General features: G+C 41.5%; 1 protein-coding gene across 21 annotated transcripts in view; it reads left to right on the top strand.

Moving 5' to 3' along the window:
- DST (dystonin) overlaps window positions 1-2,417 on the top strand; it is a 288,304-nt gene extending 285,887 nt beyond the window's left edge. For 19 of the 21 annotated variants that reach the window (XM_072332861.1, XM_072332859.1, XM_072332857.1 and 16 more), the window contains one exon: window positions 1,338-2,417. In XM_072332861.1, coding sequence (XP_072188962.1) covers window positions 1,338-1,603 — 266 coding nt within the window. In that variant the 3' untranslated portion in view covers window positions 1,604-2,417. The remainder of the gene's footprint in view (window positions 1-1,337) is intronic. The other 2 variants (XM_072332868.1, XM_072332870.1) reach the window with 1 other exon arrangement.
- Window positions 2,418-22,239: the final 19,822 nt, after the last annotated feature.

The raw sequence follows: 22,239 nt of genomic DNA, 5'->3' as shown, positions 1-22,239 counted from the left end.
TCACATGGCTGAATAGCAGTTATTTGCATTCAGCGCGAGATGGCCTTACTAATGGAACATAGACAGAGATTTTTAAAACAATATATAAAAATATAAAGTGTGAAACTGTACTCTAACAGGATCTTTAGAGGAGGGCTGGTTTGGTGTTGAGAGCAGAAGATAGCTCTACTACCTTTCCTGCATGTCTTGAGTTCTGCGGAGCTTACATATCAGTACTGGAAAATCTTGCTCAAACAGTCCATGTCTCTTAAGTTATAGGTGATATGGAAAGATGAACCAGCTGATATTTCAGCTTCAGCTTGGGATTTTTTGCCCTTACAGGGAACCAGATTTGTCAAGATAAAAATAAATAAATAAATCAATAAGTAATTGGAAAATTATGAAAACCACATAAATGTTTTTCTTCTTAAGATTCTTTGTCAGGGCTTTTTTCTTCATGGCACATTGTCTGGACAAGCTTTCATTTTAGGAGGCTTGCAGAGAGCTCATTTACTAAGTCCTTTTTTGGGGGAGAACGTACAGTCTTCCCTTGTTTATTTGCAGCTTTCAATGTTGTGGTTTTGATTTGGAAAACAAAAAAGCAGTGGGGTAGAAGTATACATTTGAGAAATGGGGTTGTCGTCTGCATGTCCAATTTATGTATTCATAGAATCTTAGGATGGCCTGAATTGAAAAGAACCACAGTAGTCACCTAGTTTCAACCCCCTGCTATGTGCAGGGTCACCAGCCACCAGACCAGACTACCTAGAGCCATATCCAGCCTGGCCTTGAATGCCTCCAGGGATGGGGCATCCACAACCTCCCTGAGCAACCTGTTCCAGTGCGTCACCACACTCTGTGTGGAAAAACTTCCTCCTAATCTCTAACCAAAACCTCCTCTGTCTCAGTTTAAAACCGTTCCACCTTGTCTTACCGCTGTCAACCCATGTTGATTACTAAGCCTTCAGTACTTGGAGATGCCAGATATTTAAATCTTCCAGTACATAGTTGAGAAAATGGCAGAAGACAGAAAGGATGTAGCTATTTGTAATCAATAGATAACACGTCTTGTAAGTCAAGAAGAATTGTCAGGATGATTTTCTTTAACTAGATGTGGTAGTGATAAATTACCAGCCTCTCAGCGTTCCATTGCATTTTCCCTTCTTTTTAGTGAGAGATATGGCATTGTTTTATGCTGTTGCGTTAATGTAAGAGGATCTTTGATTATTGTCTAGCTTATGTGGCAGAAGTCTGAAATTTACCTTGTGCAATGAGAAATTGTTGCTGAAGACTTAGAAAAGACTTGCACACCTTTTACATCTGTACCTCTAATGCTGCTGGGTACCTTTTCTTTCTAGAAACCAGGAGAACTCCCAGCAGACCTGGAAGCCGAGCAGGGAGCAAGGCTGGCAGCAGGTCGAGTAGCCGCAGAGGCAGCGATGCATCTGACTTTGATATTTCAGAAATCCAGTCTGTATGCTCAGATATGTCAGAGACTGTTCCAGCTACAAGCAGACCGACACCCCGAGCAGGTTCTCGGCCAGGATCAGCCAAGCCTTCTAAAATTCCGACTCCCCAGAGAAGGCCGATAGCCAGCAAATTGGACAGGTCCTTGAAGAGATAATACGATTAGCTTCATAAAGGTGTTTTTGTTTCTTTTCCTTTTGCGTTAAGTATTTAAGTTCATAAGATGTAAAATATTCTGTAGAAATCGTTGTGAAATATCGCAAGAGGTGGGTTTTTAATTCTGCAGATGGCCTTATTTGTGTATTTGTCTTCTTATTTTATGTGTATAATTTTTGTCAGATTTGGTTTTGTTTATTGCCATATCCTGTGAGGAGGGGGGAGAGTTTTAATGTAAACTAACAGTTGTACACAGTAATGTGTAGAAAGTACACTAAAAAATAATTACCAAATGTACAGTGTACTGAATGTACAGTAAATCTCTGGAGCCTGAAGAAAATAGACCTATCACTATGTCATTAGTTAACAGTAAAGGATACCTCAAGATTTTTCTTTAAAAAAGGAAAAAAATAAAATAATACTAAAAAGCCAAAAGACACAATTGTGCATTTTGAGCTAATGAAACAAACACTAAAGAATGTGTGTCAAAGCTACCGAGGAATACAGACCCACAGTCACAGTACCCTTATTTATACAGCATCTCTCAGAGAACTCACAGAGTTAAGCACTTGCCAGTGATATGATACTCCAATTCCTTGCAGCGTTTCTGTGCCATTGCTTTCAGTGAGGCCAGACACATTCTGGATATCGGAACTATTATTCAATAAGAATATCAATATAAAGTGCATTCAATGTAAATGTGAGGTTTTCTTTTGCTTGAGTGGATGGTAGCACTGTATTATTATTGAACTCATTTTGTATCAAAGCAATTTTGCTTGCAGAAGGCTCTGAAATAAACATGTCCCTTAACTTTATTTCTATAGTGTTTCTTATTTCACAGGAAGATCGATTTCCGCATTACATTTTAGGGCATATGTTATTTCAAATGACGATAATTACCATAGGGACATAGAATTTAATGTAATTTTCAATTAACAGCAATCTCATTTGGGTTAGCTGCTGTGTTTGTTTAATAAAACACTAAATTGCACGTATCACATGATGTGAAATTATATATAATTATTGTGTGTTGATAATTTTTTTCTCCATGTTAAGCTGTGACATATATACACACTGTATGAAAGGCATAAAGAGTAATTCTGTTACTCTTTCTGTCAGCGAAATTTTTTTGCCATTTGTTCTTTTGAAAGAATTAATGATAGCTAATTTTTAATGGAAAGGGGATGCAGCTTCAAATATGAGTGCTGTTAAGCATCTGGGTAGATGCTGTAGTAATGACAGAATCCTTACAGATTTGAAATACTCTTTGATAATATCAGAAAGACACATTAAAGATTCAGCCAGTTTGACAGATCGGTCTCGATCTGACTGATAATGTGCCAGAAAATGCCATAGCCTTACTAGAAGAATGTGAGGAGAAGACTGGTTTATGATGGGTCTCCTAGTATACTAACAACAAAGTTCAGCTGATTACCTATAGGTAATGGTGACATCTGCATTCTCTGCTAATAATCTCATTATAAATACTGCTAAGATGATTTTTTCCAAGCTTTCATTAGAGCTTTCTGAAAACATAGAGTTGAATCCCCCAGTCACTTTATAAGAAACTTGAAAAACAGAACAGTTCTCGAAAGAAGATTCAATCAATCAAAATCCTCTTGTGTCAGGATTTCCTCCAGCATGCGCAGAGAGGCTACGAAGTGTTTGTGGAAAACAGGCAGGAAATTCCACCAGGGAGCAAAAAGGAAAAGTGCAGTGGATGAGATCCTGAGTGAGAAAGCAGATGGTGGAATTAGGGGAAAAAAAACTACATAGCCTGGGGCAGGCCCTAGTGAAAGGCTATGCGGCCTCTATTACACAGCAAGCAGTGCTGATGAGTCTTACTGCAGCAGGTCTGGAAGGAGCACACTCATTTACTGAATTACTCAGGAAAGTGGTTACAGCCCCAAGCCTGTTGCAGCTCAAGAAGCATTTTGACACTGCTCTCAGATGTAGTGTTTGAATTTTGGGTGGTCCCTGTGTGGATCCAGGAGCTGGCCTCAATGGTCCTTATGGGTGCCTTCCAACTTGGGATATTCTGTCACTCCTTGAGCTCAGTCTTCATGGAGTAGCGTTGGCATATGCCTGAAGCACCCTGAATTATTCTCTGGTCTTAGCTTTACATGTATTATACCTACTCTGTAGGCATGGTGGAGGGAGGACGGTTGGACTAGGTGATCTTATATGTCTTTTCCAACCTTCTGATTCTGTGATTCTGTATTTGTAGTATTTAATGAAGTATCCTAGTTAAATGTGCATTTTGCTACACTGTGACTTTACAGAAATACTAAAGCTGGGACTAGATTCTGAGAAGCCCACTGTAGACTAAAGACCAGTGACTGACTTGGTTTCTGTGACTTGTTGGCTACTGCAGAACTGCTGGGGCTGGGGCTGGCAAAGTGGAGAAGCTAACTGAAGGGCTTCTGAGAATCATTCTGTTTTGGAGACCTGTCTAATAGTAGATCAAAAGCGACTGGGAATTCTGTTAAAAGCCGAAATTTTTCTCAAAATCTTATACCGTGTATAATTACCATTACCTTAAAAAAAAAAAAAAAAGTTTGTTTTAGATTGATACTAAGAATTCCCAAGATGAAAACATTTTCCAAACTTCAGAAAATAAGCATTGAACCTCCTGCATTTCTATGACACAAAACAAACCTTCAGAATCCTCTGGGAAAGGCATATTGAGGGCTTTGCGGTGATATGGGGCTCTGCATTCCAAGTAGATGGAGCTTTTCACTGTGCCAGAAGTGTGGCTTCTATTGCAGGTGATGATGAGTAACAAGTCTTCGTCTTGGATTAGGTACGTATGTTTTCATAGAATCATAGAATGGCTTGGGTTGGTGGGGACCTCAAAGATCATCAAGTCCGACCCCCTCACAATGGGCAGGGCTGATAACTACTGCTAGATCAAGTATTAGATCAGGTTGCCCAGGGCCCCATCCAGCCTGGCCTTGAGCACTTCCAGGGATGAGGCATCTACAGCCTCTCTGGGCAACCTGTTCCAGCACCTCACCACTCTCGCAGTAAAGAACTTTCCCCTGACATCTTCTAGGAAATATGCTTAATTATTAGTTTTAAACTAGGAATAAAGAGTGTAGAAGTGAGGATTAGCTGACCACTGTCCTGGTGGCCAAAGATTTACCAAGAAGAAAATGAACTTGTTGAAGTCTCGGTGAGTCAGAGATGCCACCTAGCAGCAGAATCTAAGGGATGCAAAACCACAGTAAGATGAATAACTTTGGGTTTTATTGAAGTTCTGAGATTTTTCAGCACAGCAAAGAAGCAGGGGTAGTGCAGAGAATTGAAGTGTTGAAAAGCCAGTGACTGTGAGAACCATGCTGTTCACTGTATGAAGCATATTTAGCTCTGAGAAAAATTGGTTCAGTCCTTAACTCCTTTTTCTCTCTTTCAATTTGTTCTGCACTGCTGTTTTGCTGCCTTCACGTGTCTCTAGGATGTTCAAAAATCTACAGATGAAATCTGCAAGTAAAAATAACATGGTAGAAGAGCTAGTCATGCCTTATGGCCTACAGCTTTCTCAGTGTAGTTTACACTATAAGCCTCTTAACTACATGCTAATGTAATGGATGACAGTAATTGAGGCTTTGCCTGCAGCGTATCCTTTTAAAAAAGCACAGAGATGAGGTTATCTGTGATCTTAAATTTAAAAAATGAATGCATTTCTTAAACTGGTGCAAGTAGCTATGCTGTACCACATTCAGCAGCAGCATTTGAACCAGGAGCTGCTTCTGCCAACATCTACCCTGTAGAACAACAAGACTGTCTGCAACCAACTGCTCACACCAATAGCTCTCATTTATGGACCAGGTCCAGTAGGGCTTCACCTTGGATCAGTCCATCTATTACCTGGACCAGGAAGTTGTTCTCTAAAGACTCCAGGAATCTCCTGGATTGTCTGCCACCCCCCATGCCACTATCCCAGCTGATATCCAGGTGGTTGAAATCCTCCATCAGTACAAGAGCCTATGCGCAGGGCACCTTCTGCAGCTGGAGCTAAAAGACCTCATCAACAGGCTCCCCCTCATCAGGCGGCCTGCAGCAGTCCCCAACCCCAAGCCCTTTACTGGACCAATCCTTGATTTTTACCCACAAGCTCTCGACTTGATCATGGCTGCTCTGAGGAGCAATCTATCCATTAGCTTGATGTTTGCTCTCACTGTGGGCTAAAAGGAGGAGTGGTGGCAATAGCAGGTTTGTATCTCAATGCAAATTGAATGGAATTTTGAAGAACAAAGGAAAGGTGCTTTCCTAGTGAAAATTATCCTCTCTACTGAATTTGAATAACCTGTTTGCAGATACAGGTGGGAGGGGTGGTTGGCTTGTTTGCTTGATTTTTCTCTTAGTAATAATGTTCTTTGAAGGCACAGGGAGGTTAAATGCAAGTGGATTACTAATCTGTAGGGAAAAAAAAAAAAGTTATCTTTGTTGAAAAGAGGAATATTGCAGATGAAAAAGGAGTTTTTCAGAAAACTGGATGAGGCACCAGTTTAAATTACATGTAACCTGCGTGAAAATGCCTCATAGCTGATCCTATGGAGATATTTTTTAATGCAGATGCAAGTCCTGTTAAGACTTGTTCAGAGCTTGGCTGCTGCAAATGAAGCTTTATCTGACCTGAAGCTAGAAGAGTCCTGGGGCATGTACTTCCACAATTAAGTAGTTCTTCTGAACCAAAATTGTTTAAATAGTCTGAATTGCAGCTTGTGGTGCTAAACTGTACTTTTGTATTTGAAGGCTGAAGGAAAGAGTGATGGAGGTGAATTGTGTAATTTAACTGGCATCCTGGATGAGTAAGTACAAGCAAGTTAATAGATGTGTTCTTAACGTTGGGATGACTGAATATGAGTAAGAACCTCAGACCATAAATCAGGCCCTGTCAACATCCACAATGTATTTTCTTCCTCTGGGAAGAGGCAACCAGAGTGGTGATAGCTGTCTCCTGGCAGGAAGCACTGACTTTAGAGGTCATTATATGCTTCCAGCATTTAGAAAAGTATCTAACATCATTCTCTGCACCCCCACCCCCTCCATCACCCCTTTCTGGGGCTTGTTCATGGCATTTTGAAACCATCTTTTTATTGGCAGAATGATGGTTGTCTGGAGAAGTTTGTGCTGTCTGGGCTATTTTTAAAGGCAGTGAATTCATATGATAAAGCAGTATTCTAGTATTGAAAAGCCAATCCAAGTGTAAGATAGGAAACAAGTGTGTTCAAAATGAGGAGGGAAAAAATATAAGCTTGTATGTATATAGAGAACTCATAGGCTGTCTGGAAAAGCTTCAAACCTGAATTGGTGGAAGTGTTGGTTAAATCAACAAAACAAGGTAACACTACCAGGAGGAGGTAGTATTCGCCCAAGCCTGCTGCAGGAGGGTGAAGCAGCTGTGTTGCTGTTTGGAGCCTTCCATTCATGTAGGCTTGTTCCAAGAGGATAGGAAAGTGCCTAACGTAACACCAGTTCTTTTCTGAAAAGACAGTGGTAAGATCTAGGAAACTACTGATCAGCCTGGGCTTGGAAAAACTGGTGAAAGTAATAATAAATGATGCATTAATTGAAACCCAAAGAAATATACTGGGGATGAATTGATTTAGTTTCTAGAGAGAAATCACTCCTTACAAACTGCCTGGAAAGCTCCTGAAAGGACGCTGAGATAGACCACATGGCTTTCCAAGGACTTCTAGAAGGTTGCTCAGCACAAGCTGTTGAAGTGAGCACTTACAGGATCGGAAGTAAGGTCTTAATGATGGTAAATAACATGTTAAAAGCTAGGGAAGACAGTGTTGGAGAAAGTGATTTTAAGGGTGCTAGCAGAAGAAAGAGGTCTGCAGTGAAGCCCCTGACAGGCTTTAACATAAAGCTGCGGGTGTTGGCTCTGAGGCTCCCGCAGCGCCTTGCTGGAAGGGTGCTCTGGAAAAAGCATCGCCGCGTTGCTGTGATTCATCTTGCCTCCTGGGAGGCGCGCATTGCTTTCTGCTGACTGCACGGGGCCCATGGTGCGTAGCTCAGCCAACTAGCTTTTAGTAGAGCGAATCCCACCCCAAATTAATGGGTTTATTTCTAGCCAAGTGTAAAGGGGGGGTGGGATTTTCAGCACTAAAACTTCAAAATACTTGTGGCTTTTATCACTTACATACCCTTTTGGCACACTAAGTATGTTTTAGGTATATGCAAATAATGGAATGTCGCATAATTCAGCACCATTGCTGGTCACATTTAGGGAATATGGACATGTAAGAGGGGCAGAGAATCCAGTTCTTTCATTTCTGTCAAATACTTCAGGAACTTTTGGACAATTCTTCAATCTTTCAGCAGGAAATAGGTATGAAGCTCTGCTGCCAGTCGCGCATGCTCTGTGAGACATGTGCAATCTCATTTCCTTTGGATTCTCTGATAACTTCTTTCTGAGAGCTGTTGGAGGTCTGTGTGTATCACTGTAAGTGAACACATCTTTCATGGGACACTGGGCAGGCCACGTACGTCCTTGAGACCCAAACTGCTTAAACCTGTAAGTCAGAATACCACAGTGGTGTGTTTCTCTTCCATTTAAGTGTGCCAGAGGAAGATAAAGCAACAGGATTTTCCCCAAAGACATGACGTTACTTCAGTGCATTTTATTTTCTTTGTTTGCATCTTAAACGAGCGCAGTTAAACGTGGTTATCTGTTAACTGCTCCCTTTTCTAGAAGGAAGAAAATTACAAGTAACTAACAAAGTGTTAAGGTCTGGGTGCAGTGTTTACTGAATGCAGTGCCTTTGAATTGTTTTAAGCTGGAGATAAGTCTAGAATAGTTTGAACTTAAGGGCAAAACACACACATTCATTTTAAGGCAGATTTAATTTATTCTGTAAAAATATGAAGAGATGCAGTAAATCACAAATTAATTAATCAAATCTAATGCTTTTTCTCTGGAGGAAGGCGAAATGCTAGCAGTGGGTGCTGTTTCCATTCACTGTGTTACTGCTTTTTCCTCACAGAGTACATTTGCAAATGCTTGCTCTAGTTGTTAGGAACTGCACAGCAACCCTGTAGCATTTCCTATTAAAATGAGCAAACTGAACTTTCCAGCCTGTGTGCATCGCATTGTAACAAAAGCCTGAGTGATGCTTTCCTTGGCCAGATGGCAATAAGGGTGTGTGAGCCACGACTCCTGAACTCAGGCTGAACCTCACAGGCAGGATGATGCTGCTATGGGCCCTGCGTGGGCCGGCGGCACAGCTGCCTCTGGCCTCAGGGCCTGTCCGTGTGGGGAGCAACAGCCTGTGGGGAGGAGATATTGCTCATTATTGCTGCCAAGCGCTGGGGAAGGTCATTGGCTTGACTGCAGGATCATGAAGCTGAGAAGTCATCCGATGTGGTCACTTATCCTTCACAGGCTTTTCAGGGTGATTTCTTTTTTACAGTGTTCTTTATCTCTTACATACTGCATTTACCTGCTGTTTGGCAGTGGGAGCTGGGGCTATGAAATTGTGAGGAAATACTCTTTAGCTTGTTTTCCACCTCTTTATTTAGTTATTTATTTTCTCCCAGCTAACGAGGTCTTAAGTCTTTCCAGATTTTAGGGGAGGGGATGGATCTTAATGATGCAAAGGAATTTTAACATAACTCTCACTAATGGAAAAGCTCTTAACAACTGGTGAAAACTTTGGCCCTTGTGTGAGCATTCAGTCCTTGGTACCCTTAAAACTTTCCACACGAGAGCCCCTCTGTTTCCAGTCATCTGTGTGTAACTCTCCAAAAATATTGCTGTGATCTCATGCAGTAAAATAACCCTGGTCAGTGCTGGCCCAAATCCTCAGCTAGGCTGTATCAGCTGCAGGGCCATGGGATTATGGCCAGCATATACTCTCCTGAAAGAAGGAGCAATGCTGTTAGGTCAGCACAGAAACTTTGTCCCCTCAGTGGTAGAGAGTGATGAAATGTGTTGAGTTAGTGGCACTGCAGGGCAGTGTGTGTGGCAGGCAGGTGCTTGTGGGCCCAGTGTCACGGGGGCAAAGCTTTTGTGATAGCTAGGCATGTTCACCCCCAGCAGTGAGAAGTCCTATTTTCCTCATCTAAATAATACCAGCTCTGGAAAGGTTCTGCACATGTTGGATCTCTAACCCCATGTTAGAGACTGTTGTGCAAATGCTCTTTGAACTCCAGAAGCTCTGGGATGTGCCCACTGCTCTGGGCAGCCTGTTCCATGCCCGAAGCCCTCTGGTGCAGAACTAAGTTTTTCAATCAAAATGGCAAAAATTAAGGAATCTTTCTCTTGTCTTAACTATATGATGTGCTCTATATAGGAATGTCCTTTTATTTTATGCTGCTTCATATAGTCAGCCTTTGGCCCTCATTACTATTTTCTCTGCTATTAAATGCTGGGGTGTAAAATGTAGTCTCCAAATCCACGTAAATAAAAGCAAATATTTTCAGCTGAGTGAAGTGATCAAATGTTGTTGAGGGAGTTCGAATCTAGGCACAGTGATGTCATTCAACTCTTTTTGTTTGTTTTGTTTTTTTAAGGAAAAAAATGAAGAAGACCGTGTAATTGTGTCCTAATTATATGGGATATCTGTGTTGAAACCCTGAACATATTTAGAACCACCTGTTGGATGGACACTATTTTAGGCAGTTACATGCCATTGATTTGGCGAGTTCTTTTCTGGGGGCTGATGGTGGCTTTTTCAGGTTAAGTGCATCTGCATGTATTTACCAGACTGAGGTCATTTGAAGTCCAGCACATGGCTGTGCTTATTGTTTGGAAGGTAGAGCTGGAGATAAAATCAGTTGGATTAAAATCCGAGAAGAGAACACATAATTTTGTTGTGATATTAGCTTGTAAGGAAACATTTTTGCCATAAATTGTACCATATAAACTTGTATTTGTAGTCCCAGATTGGAGCACCAGCTGTGTCTATCGCTGGAAAGATCTAGTTAACAATGTGTGTTGGAGAAAATTATTGCATAATTTATTCATATCTCATAGAATAGCAGAAATAAGGCTGAAATCCATGTGAGTATAGACAAAGATTTTGTCCTATTGTATAACCTGTCCAAGGATGAAAAGAGAAAATGCTATTGGAATGGCTGATAAAGGAAAAGCATATTAAAGTTCTAATCCAAGTCAGAATGAAGTATGCAATTCAGGTAGAAATAACTGACAGAACTGGCCAGTCAGTTTATGAGCAGCTAGAAATGTAGCGCAATGCTGTTTTCCTGACTCTGAGCTATTGAGTGTGTTGGGAATGAGTTTGGGATTGACTACATCAAGCCTGGAGGAAGATGGCTAAAAATCAAAATCCGTTTACATTTCTTAAGTCGGTGTTTAGCTGTGCTTTCTGTCAAGGCTTTTCTTTAATCTTTCAGTGGGCGACGCTGGCCAGAAGGAAACAAGGAGTCTAAGATTTAATGTCCTATCTTGCAATAGCTATTCTTTGGCTTGCAGCATAGCAGAAAATGAACACTGCTTCTTCAAGCTGATATGACATTGAGAGTCTTTACTCACAAAGGCATTGCAGAATGATGTAAAGAAGTTAGTGTTTCAGGCTGAGTGATATCAGAGTTTTTTTGTAAGCTGGTGTTTCTTGATGCAGATCTTGAAGACACCAGTAAAAAGTTTGTGTTGGTAATTATTCAGTAGTTAAAATAAATGTCAAACTACTGGAAATCTTAAAAATATGGTACATGGTAGTTTCCTGACTGGTCTTGGTTTGCCTCAGAAATGCTTTGGTAATGCTGTGTTTTCAACAAATGTTAATATAACAAAGCACATTCTGTGTGCAGCGCTTCTGGTGGTGACTCTTCTCCCAAATCTCTAATGGTTAGAGAGTCCAAAACTCTTCATTGTCTCCTCTGGTGAGGTGGTTACGGCCCTCTGCCAGCACTGTTCCCCTCTTGCCAAACAGAAGGCTGTGTCTACAGTGGTGACTAGCAGTGCTGGCAAAAATAGAAATGGTGTTTCTTGCTCATAAGGGGCAGTTTGACTTGGTCTTGGACTTGGTGGTTCTGGGTGGAAAAAAACTACAGTGTTTTCTCCTGTTTCTTGTGCTGAGTGAAACCAAGAAGCGAAATTCAATGTGAGAGTATGGGAGTCAATACCTGTGAGAGCTGAAAAATCCCAGATAAATGCAGATCTAACTTTAATCTTCAGTGGTCTGCCTCAGGGTAATTTTTCCTGTTCATACATATCTCTTCCTAACATATCACGAAGTTCAACTTGAGAATGGAATTTAAAATATACTGAAACACTTTGTTCTTTGGCTTACAGGAGCCAAGTAGTAGTTCGTTTAGAAAAGGATAATGATTACCAAGTTTTCGTTTACATTAGAGAAACCATGCTATCTTGGTTTTGCTTGGAGTTCTGTATAAAACTGAAATGAAAAAGCTGAGAGAAATGTAGCTATCTGAATGATGCGACCGAAAGAGAAAGTAGATAACCTTTGAGCATTTGCTAAAGTTAGTATGTACCAGAACAGTCCACAAGGTAGAATTGTTTGGTCCTTGTGGGAAGCATCCTACATACGTGCTTACGGTCACTCGAGCAATGCTGATCCCTGATTTTTGGAGCTGTAAGCACTGCAGTGCTGGTCTGCTTTTACCATTTTATAACCATGATAGATAGCTTAAGAGCAGAAAGAAGGGAAGTAGGAATCTGCTGGATTTGCAGATAGGAAATGGAGAAGCAGATTAAGCAATTTGCCTGGGAATATTCAGGAAAATTGCTGGCAGGTCAGGAAACTGGTTTGGTACACAAATCCACATTCCTCTGAAAAGAACATCCCTCCCTTTCCAACACATTGTCAATTAATATGTCTGCTTAGGAGCCTAAATGTAATACTTCTCATCTGAAAAGGCATCCTTAGTTACCTAGAAAGTTAAATTAATTTTTAGAAATAGTTAAAAGAAGTCGGTGTTTGCTTGTAGAAGTTTATCTGATAAAGAAACCATGAGATGTGCTATGTACTAGTATAGGAGTCAAATGGTAATGCTGCACTGTGCCCATCAAGTGTTTCTGCTGGGGAACATGGGCTTGAAGGGAACATAAACATGAATATGAATTTATCTTTCAGTTTGGGACTCTGGAATGTTTCTGTTTTAATAGTGTTCTACTAAAATCAAAACACTGAATCTTTCCCAGAAAAGTTATAAATAGAATGTAGGCACTCTCCTTGTTACACAGAAAGATGGACTGCAAAATGAGACTATTCACAAAATGGAAAAAAAATCCACTAAAAAATGCTGACATTTTACTTGTATCTCGGTGTTGCCATACTTCTGGTGATAAGCAGCTGTTATTTCTCCTTCATTTTCCCGTGTAATTGATTTATTCTCATGACTGAGAATGGAATGATGCAGCATAAAGACAAACAGCCTTTTTGCACAGTGGCCTCAGAATGCTGCTGATAGCTGAGCTGATGGTGAACCCAGTGACACTGGGGTCCAGGTGGCCTCAGTGTCTCTGTGGCCATGCAAACCATACAAGCAGAATCTACTAAGAAGGTATGTCGAAAGGTACTTTTTTGGTTCTGGGACTTGCTCTGTACATGATACAAATCTGGAAGGAGCGACTAGCACACCAAGGGTTATGCTGCTATTCAGAGGGACCTAGACAGGTCAGAGTAATGGGATATCAGGAACCACAGGATATTCTGTAAAGGGAAGTGCAAAGTCCTACTCTTGGAGTGGAATAACCCCAGTGATCTTTATGCTCTGCTCAGAACCAGTGTAGTTACACCTGGAGCGCTGTGTCCAGAATTTAGCTCTCCAATATGAGGTGCAAGACCTGGGTCAAGGCAGCCCTCACTACCAATACAAGCTGAGGAATGAAAGGACTGAGTGCAGCCCTGCCAAAAATGATCTGGGGTTACTGGTGGATGGGAAGCTGGATGTGAGCCAGCAATGTGCCCTTGCAGCCCAGAAAGCCAACTGTATCGTGGGGTGCATCTAAAGAAGCGTGGCCAGCAGCTTAAGGGAGGTTATCCTGCTCCTCTACTCTGTGCTGGTGAGACATCACCCAGAGTACTGCATCCGGATGTGAAGTGTTCAGGACAGGAGAGACATGGACCTGTTGGAGTGTGCACGGAGGAGGGCCACAGAAATAATCCAAGAGATGGAACAGCTCTCCTATGAGGGCAGGCTGAGAGAGCTGTGGCTGTTCAGCCTGGAGAAGAGAAGGCTCCAGGGAGAGCTTATAATCAATGCTTATAAATACCTAATGTCCAAGAGTCAAGTGGATAAGGCCAGGCTCTTTTCAGTGATGCTCAGTGACAGGATAAGGGGCAATGAGACAAACTGGGACATAGAAAGTTCCCTACGAGCATGAAAAAAACACTTGAAGGTGACAGAGCACTGGAACAAGCTGCTGAGAAAGGCTGTGTGAGTCTCCTTCTCTGAAGATATTCAAGACCCACATGGACACTTTGCTGTGTAACCTACGGTTGGCAACCTGCTTTAGCAGGGGGTTACATAAGATGTTCCACAGAGGGCCCCTCCAACCCCTATGATTTTGTGGAATCTAGGAGCAACAGCTACAGTTATGGCTTCCAAGGAGCTCTTAATACAGGTAGAAAAGGCTTAGAACTGAAAAAGAGAAGGGCAAAGAAACAAAATATTTTGCTGAAGGCCATCTGCAAGTGATATCTTCCTCACTGCTTGCACAGTGCTCTATTCACAGCACCATTTTTTAAAGTTTTTGTTCTCAAAGCATGCTCTGGAATTTGTTTCAAGGTCTTTATGGGTAACAAATGAGATACGAATGCACAAATCTCACTTGTTATAAATATACTAATACAAACTGTATTTCTGAACTATGTTTGCCCTCGATTCAGCACTGTGGAAACAGAGGTACATTCATTCTCTGAGAATATCTTCAACAATCTATTCACAACCATTCGTGGGAAGCGCTGCATCTCCAAGCATGTGTGAGAGAAAACCACTCTAATTGAGAGCATGAGTAACTGAATGCCAGACTGTGACTGGCCTCTGTGCAAACCCAAAGTTGGGCATATCTGCTGGGAGCAAGGAGCCACTGCAGGGCCATCTGGTCCTCTTGCTCTCTGTGAGCTTCCCAGTAAGCAGGGTACTGCTACTGTGAAAGGCAAGTGATACATTTGGGGTTTTACATAGAACTCTTTTGAATCTTTCTCTCCCTAAGTACCAACATACTCTTTGCTCTCTGAATTTTCTTGGAAATGGGCTTTGACACTTGAGCAAAATTTGACTTCAGCTCCAGCTTACTGCTGGTGGAAGTTATGCTATTTCATAACACATATGCATGACTTTTGCTCCTTAGATGGGGAAGAATTCACAAGTCACCATATACTTTTAGATATAGACTTCAATTTCACTTGGTTTGCTTGCTTGCTGTAAAGTATCTATCATTTTCTGGTCTACTGTAAAAAGCTGATCTAGTCATGCTCTTCTAGGAAACAAAACAAAAAAAGCAAGTGACGGATTATGACTAATAATACAAAGCAGCCATACAGCCTATGAAAGAGGATGATCAAAGGCATTAGGGTACCGCAGGATGCACTTACATAGTTCATTAAAAATGTCCCAATCATCTTCACAAGATTTGATAAACATCGATTTTGCTGGTAGAGAGCAGAAGATAAAAAAGCAACCCCCCTCCTCTTTTTCTGCAAAATGAAAGGAACTGATGTAATTGTTCTAAATTCAGTACAATGAAGTGCTATCGGACCGCTGCCAGCAGTGTATTTCCTGCCAGTGTCTGCTCCTCCAATCAGTTTAATTATGAGCAATTGTTTGGGTTGTGCTGTGAAAAAATATTAGAGAATGGAAAAAAGAACATACTTCAGGTCATTATTTTGTAACTGATTCATGGTTTGGCAGAAACCATTAACTAGATTTTATGCTTTACAACACTGTAATAGTATCAGCATGGATCAACCTTGCCATATAAGCACATAAGCACAAATCCACCATTTATTTTGACAAGGTTCTAGTTGAAGCATTTGAAAAACGCTGAAATAACATCAGCTATTGGCTAGAATTTTAGGTCAATCTTGAGCTTGCTCTTATCCAAGGGATCTCTAAGCAAGCCATGAAATATTGGAGATTGTTAATGCCTCCTATGTTTGTCTGTCCTGTCAAATTTTGCTGATGATTTTTCATGCACTTGACAAACATCTCATGTCTTGCTGCTACATGCAGAGGCATTTTGTAAATCCTAGATTGGTTGTTTTGGAGGCACAGAGCAGGGGAAGATGTCTCTGTCCCCAGCGTGCAGGATTGCCATTCTGGCATGGTATTTGTAACTTTTTCCTGGGATGTCAGAGATTTACCTGAGCTAACTGCATGTTTCAAGAGGTGCACTCCACTGCTTTTTGTGCCCCTCAGCTTGGCTGGAGCAATTCCAATACAGAATAGACAGTGTGTTTACTCAGGCAGTGCATCTGTGGTTAGTAGCTTTAATACAGAACTCCAAATGCCAATTGGTGCTACTGGCAGCTTGGTCAGCTTCCAGGACAGGAGCCTGCTGGGTACAGCATGTGGTGAGGGAGGTGAGGAGGTCTTTGTCCTGCTGGGGCTCATGCAGCCACCCTTGGTGTCATTCCTCTGCAAGCAGAAGATTTTTCCATTTCAGGCGTTGTCAGATAATATTTATCAGCAAACTGGAAAAGAATCCCTTGGAACACAGAAAACACAGAATTTATAACACCTGTGGCAAGTGTTAGTTTCCATGGGTTCATGCCTAGATCTGATATATGACATGCTGCAACAGCATGCTCCCTCTGGGAATGTAACACAAACTAGTCTGATCTGGATCGCATTCCAGCAGAAAACAAAAGATGCACTTGTTTTCAGATTTGCTAATGCAAAATGTTCTTTTTCCACTCTAATGTGCACAATCGTGTGGTTTCTGATACCAAAATGAATCTTGGACAACTGACGCATCTCTCCTTGCATCAAGTAATATGGGATTAAAGCAAATAAAAAGGATAAATGCTACAGGTGGCCTTTTAAATTTCTTCCATCTACACTTTAAGCATGTTTCTCAGATGTAGTTCAAGCCTGCAAAACTCAATGGATACAAGTATCCAGCTGTTTGTACCAACCAAGGGATCCAGCTGCAAATTATCGAAGACTGGGGCAGCTCCAATTCCACGGTTATAATGTGAGCAGTGGTGACTTCTGGCAGCAAAGCTCTGAATCACGACAGAGTTCAGAAACAATAGCTACAGAAACTGATGTTCTGCATTTGAATGCCATGTTTAGTAATTTCATGTGTCTACAGAATCCACTTAGCCTGAAGATGTTTTATGGTAAGTGTTTTAAATGCTGAAGTATATACTTTGCTTGACTGGTTGGTGTACCTCTGCTACTTAAGCGTGGCTGGGAAAACCATTTTCCATTAGGAAGTTGTGTTTCCTGTGAATATGAGATCCTTTCCTTCTTGTGGAGATGTAACAGAAGGAGCAGTAGTAATGGTCACTGCAGGAAGCTGACTGGGGAAGCAAAACCAATTCTTGAAAAGTAGAATCAAAAACATGATGGGAGATGAGATTGTGTATTATGTTGTGTATGTTACCAGAGAAGAGTGGAGAGGAAGAGAGTCCTCAGTCAATTTGATCTAATAAAACCATGAAAAATTATTTAATGTAGCCAATAACATAGGTAATGAATAAGGACAGAGGTAGGTTTCATAAAAGACTTTCCATTACCACCAGTGTTTTTAAGCTTCAAAATTTGACAACAGTCTAAAAATAAAAGTATTTACGATGCCAGATTTATAAGTGATTTATTTTTTCCAGCTGTACCCTCACAGAGCTGCCCAGAAAAGGGTCACTGATTTGGAAGTGTGGTTATCATCTACTCTGCTGCTCTGTGCAGGTGCTGCCTTCTGTGGTACCTCAGGAATGGTAGAAATATGAACAGAGTTTATCTGAGTCTTCAATAGTCTCTTGCCAGCCTCACAATGCTGCTTAGTGCTGCTTGCTGATTGCAGGATTTTTGCCTCAATGTAAACCATATACCCAGCATCCTGTGCTGTTCAGCATTGAACCTCATCTTTAATAGTATTGCAGTGCCCTCACAACTCTCAGTTTTTGTCTGTGTGAGTGGCTTCTTTTTCTATACTACTAGTGAAGGACTCACGTCCCTACAGGAACACACCCTCCACTGCAAAAGCTGTTCTTGTTTCTTACTTTTCTTTTTTATTAAATTTATACCTTTTATCCTGCTCTTTTAAAAGAGAAATATAATTCATAGACATTCTTCTTTAATGTCAGGCTGGGTTTACTAGTGGTCTTGATCAAAGAATATGTTAAAAGCTCTTTGGAAATCCAAAGAGAACTACTTCAAGTACATCAGGCTATCAATAAGGCTGGAAGCTGGTAGAGATGTGATTTCCTTCTCAGGCTGCACCTCAGGCAATCCCATGACAGAGTGGCTGCTGGCTCTGTTACTTGGGGAAGTTTCTACCAATTTCTGAAGTCCAGAGGTCAAATTTACTGGTTTGCTTGCAGCCCCATTTTTTGGAGGGTTGTTCAGTGGATTTTAGGATGATAATTTCTGCATGGCAGCTGGCTGCATTCTGGGGCCAGTCCCAGCCCTGGCTCAGTGTGCCATGCAGTGTGCTGCTAGGTACAAGCCCATGACTGCTGATGGTGATGTCTACTTGTTTTCCTTCCAAAGAAAATCCCAGCACATCTCCCATGCCGTTTTGTCTAAAAGCCTGCCAATAAGCATGCTCACCTGCACATGTGTAGTTGCTCCTCTTGCTCGTGGATTTGGTTTCCCCTGCTCCATGTAAGGTATCCTGACCTTCTCCACCAGTGCCAGATGCATGCATACAGTTCTCATCTGGGGGCTGCGTGTGTTTTAGATTTGCTAGGTGGTCTCCTCAATCTGATTTTTCCCTGTTGGTTGGTCATTAGTTCCACCCTGCTGCGCTAGAATAAACACTCCTGTCCTTAATGTGTGCTCAAACACAGTGATCAAATACACAGTCCTTCATTATTATGCCCATCTTTAGGATGTTATCTCATTTTCCTGAATGTAAGTGTTGCTCATGTTCATGATGTTTTACAGATCCACAATAGTGTATCCATCGATTTACATTTCCCATAAAGTTTTAGAAAGCTTTTATTTCCTCATAATAATCCACAGTTTCACCTGATGTTTAAAGGTTTAAAATAGACAGAAGTCTTTTGAGATGTGTTTCTCTCACTCTTTCCCTATGTCTTTTTTCCTGCAGCATCCGTCATGCAGTCACTCAGTCAGTGACCTTTCCTACACAAGCTGGTTATGAGGGGCCCATGACTGCATTGTACAACTGTATACAGCAGCTACTCATTCAGGCATCTGTAGTCAGGTCCTTTCCACCCAGACCACTTGCCTAAACTTAGCAAGATTTAAACTGCAGAGGCACATGCTAAAGCATTTGCTCTCCTCAAGCAGGTAATGGACCTGAACTGACCTCTGTTGGTTGCCTCATGCTTGCCCACCTGCTGATACTGAAGCAAGCTGATGTAAGGGGTGGCTGCAGTGGGTGTCAGGGACATCTTCTGCTGGCTACAAGGGGAAGCAGAGTATCTCTGTGTCTGTGCCTGGACAGTGTGCATGGCTCAAAAGGAAGATTAATCGACTAGAGCTGATAACATTAAGCTACATCTGAGACCCATACTAGTATCTCTGTGCAGCCTGCTGGACTTACAATATGAAATTAAAAGCTTGTCTGTTTTCATATCCTCCTGCTGTCACTGGCCAACAGCAGATGCTTTGGTTAATAATATTTATATCCAGACTATTTTGCTGAGTTAGTTGGTGTTGCTCAAATGACAGCCTACTGTGTGGTACATATGTGTCATTAAACTTAAGCACTATGAGAAAAAAATAAACCACTATGCAGTACATTACACAACAGAGGGTGTAAGAGACCCTCTGGTTACTGCTGTAATATAAACAATTTCAACCTGATAGTCTATTCATTGCAAATCATCTATTTCCATTCTTTTTCAGAAAGAACATAGAGCCTGCATGGATCTCTCAGTCATCTCTCACCTCAAGTTGTCAGCTGGAGTGTGAATGCCGTAAGACAGATCAGCTTCTCTTTGTGCACACTTCTTAGTGCTTTATATTCTTCTGGTATCATAGTACTTTTTTTGTTGGTCAGGCTACTTTACTCTGCAAATGTATACATAAAGATCAAAACTTCTTAGGTCTCTCAAAAGTTCTTATCAGAAAAAATTATGTATTACTACATAAATAGTAAAAATCCAATTCATTCTTTTTCTAATTATAGAACAATTTTCCACAAGCTAAGCAGTGGAGATACTTGACTGGAGGAATCTTATTTTGCTTTTGGGAGTTACTGGTGTATGACTCAACTTCAGCTTCTGCCATTTAGTTCATTTTTCTGATTTTCCTCATGAGATGGGTTCTCCTGTTGTTTGCCACCTTCTGTCTAGCTGAATATGGGAAAAAATGTGAAGACGGAGAGTTTTATGGGATCATTAACAAACTGTATTTCTTATCAGCACTTTTCTTCACAAAAGTAGGTTTGATTCATTTGTTGTTGTTATTTTATCCATTTTTCAATCTCATGCTTTTTTTTTCTCTGTATCTTCTTGCAATGTTCTGGTGTGATTTCTCTTTGAACTGGAGCTTCCTCCAGCCCTACAGAAATGTCATGCTACTGCTTTCAGGTGCTAAGTGCAGAGGTAAGTTCTCTGTGCATGGTCAGGGGCTAGGCCAGGTGTCATGCTCTCTCCCTTGGGCCTCCCATAGTTTCTAAGATGAGCTAGGTCAGAAGCTGAAACCCCTCAGGGAGAAAGAATGGACTCTGATCCTGGACCTAGAAAGGAAATGGTGCAAGGTGTCTGAAGTTCAACAGCAGCATCAATGCTTGGGACATGTGCTAGATAAACTAGATGAAAGAGACAAACTACAGCATGGACCAGAATTTGCTTGTAGTCACCATGGGCCTGCCAGCCATTTTCCATGAGGTACTGGGGCTCACATTCCATCTGCTCAGGTCTGACACGTCCTAATTTATACACAGAAAGACAAGTTCTACCTGGACCTGTACCCATGACGAAACCTTGGGAAAGCCAAAATGAGAGAGAAGGGCTGTGGCAATGAGAGCTTAGGGGAAAGAAAAATTCCACTGTGCAGATTTTGATGGCTGATTATTAATCTTTGGCCACTGAGAACACTGGAACAGTAACTGTTGAATTCATCTCTGTGCTCAATAGATGACCTAATTCTGCACTATTTCTACAGTAATGCTTCTGCTATTTCTAATGATGTTGCATAAGGAGTGATTTCCTACCACAGGTGCCACAGATCCACTGCAAAACATCGTTTAGGAATCATTACTGATAAAAACAAGATGGAGTAGTGGGAATGAGAAAGAATATGGTTCTTATAACCTTGAAGCTTTTTCTGCTGTATCTACCACACCAAATATGAAATATTCCTAGTAGAAATTAAGAAAATAAAACAAAACAAAAAACCTGGCAAGCTAAATAAAAATAATGGCCACAAGCCTGTTTGAAGCAGTAAATACCCTGTTTTTCAGGAAAAGGGCAATTCAGACTCTGACATTGAGAGTTACAGAAAAAAGGTAACTGATGTGAATGACCAGCCAGGGCAGAGAGTAGTAAAAAATAGACTGTTGGGAAGTGGACAGTGTAGCTGGTGTCTCAAACCCCCTCACAAGGCTGAAGGTCAAGGGCTGTAAAGAACCCAGTCAGTAAAAAAGGTTAGCTTGACAGAAGCATCCATAGATGGTAATGAAAGGAAGCAATTAGAACAGCTGCTCCCATGGTATGCTGGTTTGTTTTCCAAGAACAACGAAGAATTTGGATCACAGTGCAATACAGCTTTATGCTAAACCATTGAATGCACTTGGGAAGCAGGGCTGGCTGCCCTGTACTCTAGGTACTGGGTAGAAACACTGAACTACAAGATGGAAAATGGCATCTTCTGGTGCTGTTGGCACGCTCAGTAGTCCAGGCAGTTTTGGGTTTCATTTTTTACTATTGATACACTTACTGCCTTTGAAGAAGCTTACTAGTGGGGGGTACAGCAGCATGAACAGCAGCTTTCAGGCCTTCCCTTCTATGGCCCAGAAGCACATCACTTCATCACTTCTCCATTTGTTGTGCCCCCACAAGTTAACAACTCCTAAGCTGCCTGCTGGGCTACAGCTTTGCTGGACACTGATTGGGACAGAATGGTGTAGTGGCTTAACCCAGTAGGCAGCTTAGCAGCATGCATTACATGCTCACTCCCTGGTAGCTTGAGAAACAGAAGAGACCTTGATTCTGTGTAAGCACTACTCAGCAACAACAAAAACGTGGGTGTATCAGCACTATTTTCATTACAAACCAAAACATTGCTCCATAGGAGCTACTATGAAGAAAATTAACTCTATCCCAGAAGAAACAGGATGGGTGTAAAGATTGCTGAGGCTTGTACAAAACTGCTCCTCTGTGGGCAGCACTCAGCACTCCTTCCATACCTCAGCTTCTGCCCAGAGCCAGGTGGGTGCTGCTCTAGCACCCACCTTCTAGTATGTTAGGAATGTTTGCCTGAAGGCACAGCCAGTTGGGTGGCCACACACACTTGTGATGCTGTAGGAGCTGACAGGGTTCATCCGTGTTGAGC

This window comes from Excalfactoria chinensis, chromosome 3, assembly GCF_039878825.1.
Source record: "Excalfactoria chinensis isolate bCotChi1 chromosome 3, bCotChi1.hap2, whole genome shotgun sequence".
Classification (NCBI taxonomy): domain Eukaryota; kingdom Metazoa; phylum Chordata; class Aves; order Galliformes; family Phasianidae; genus Excalfactoria; species Excalfactoria chinensis.
The sequence above is the reverse complement of the archived record's forward strand: the minus strand, read 5'-3'. Positions and strand labels throughout refer to the sequence as shown.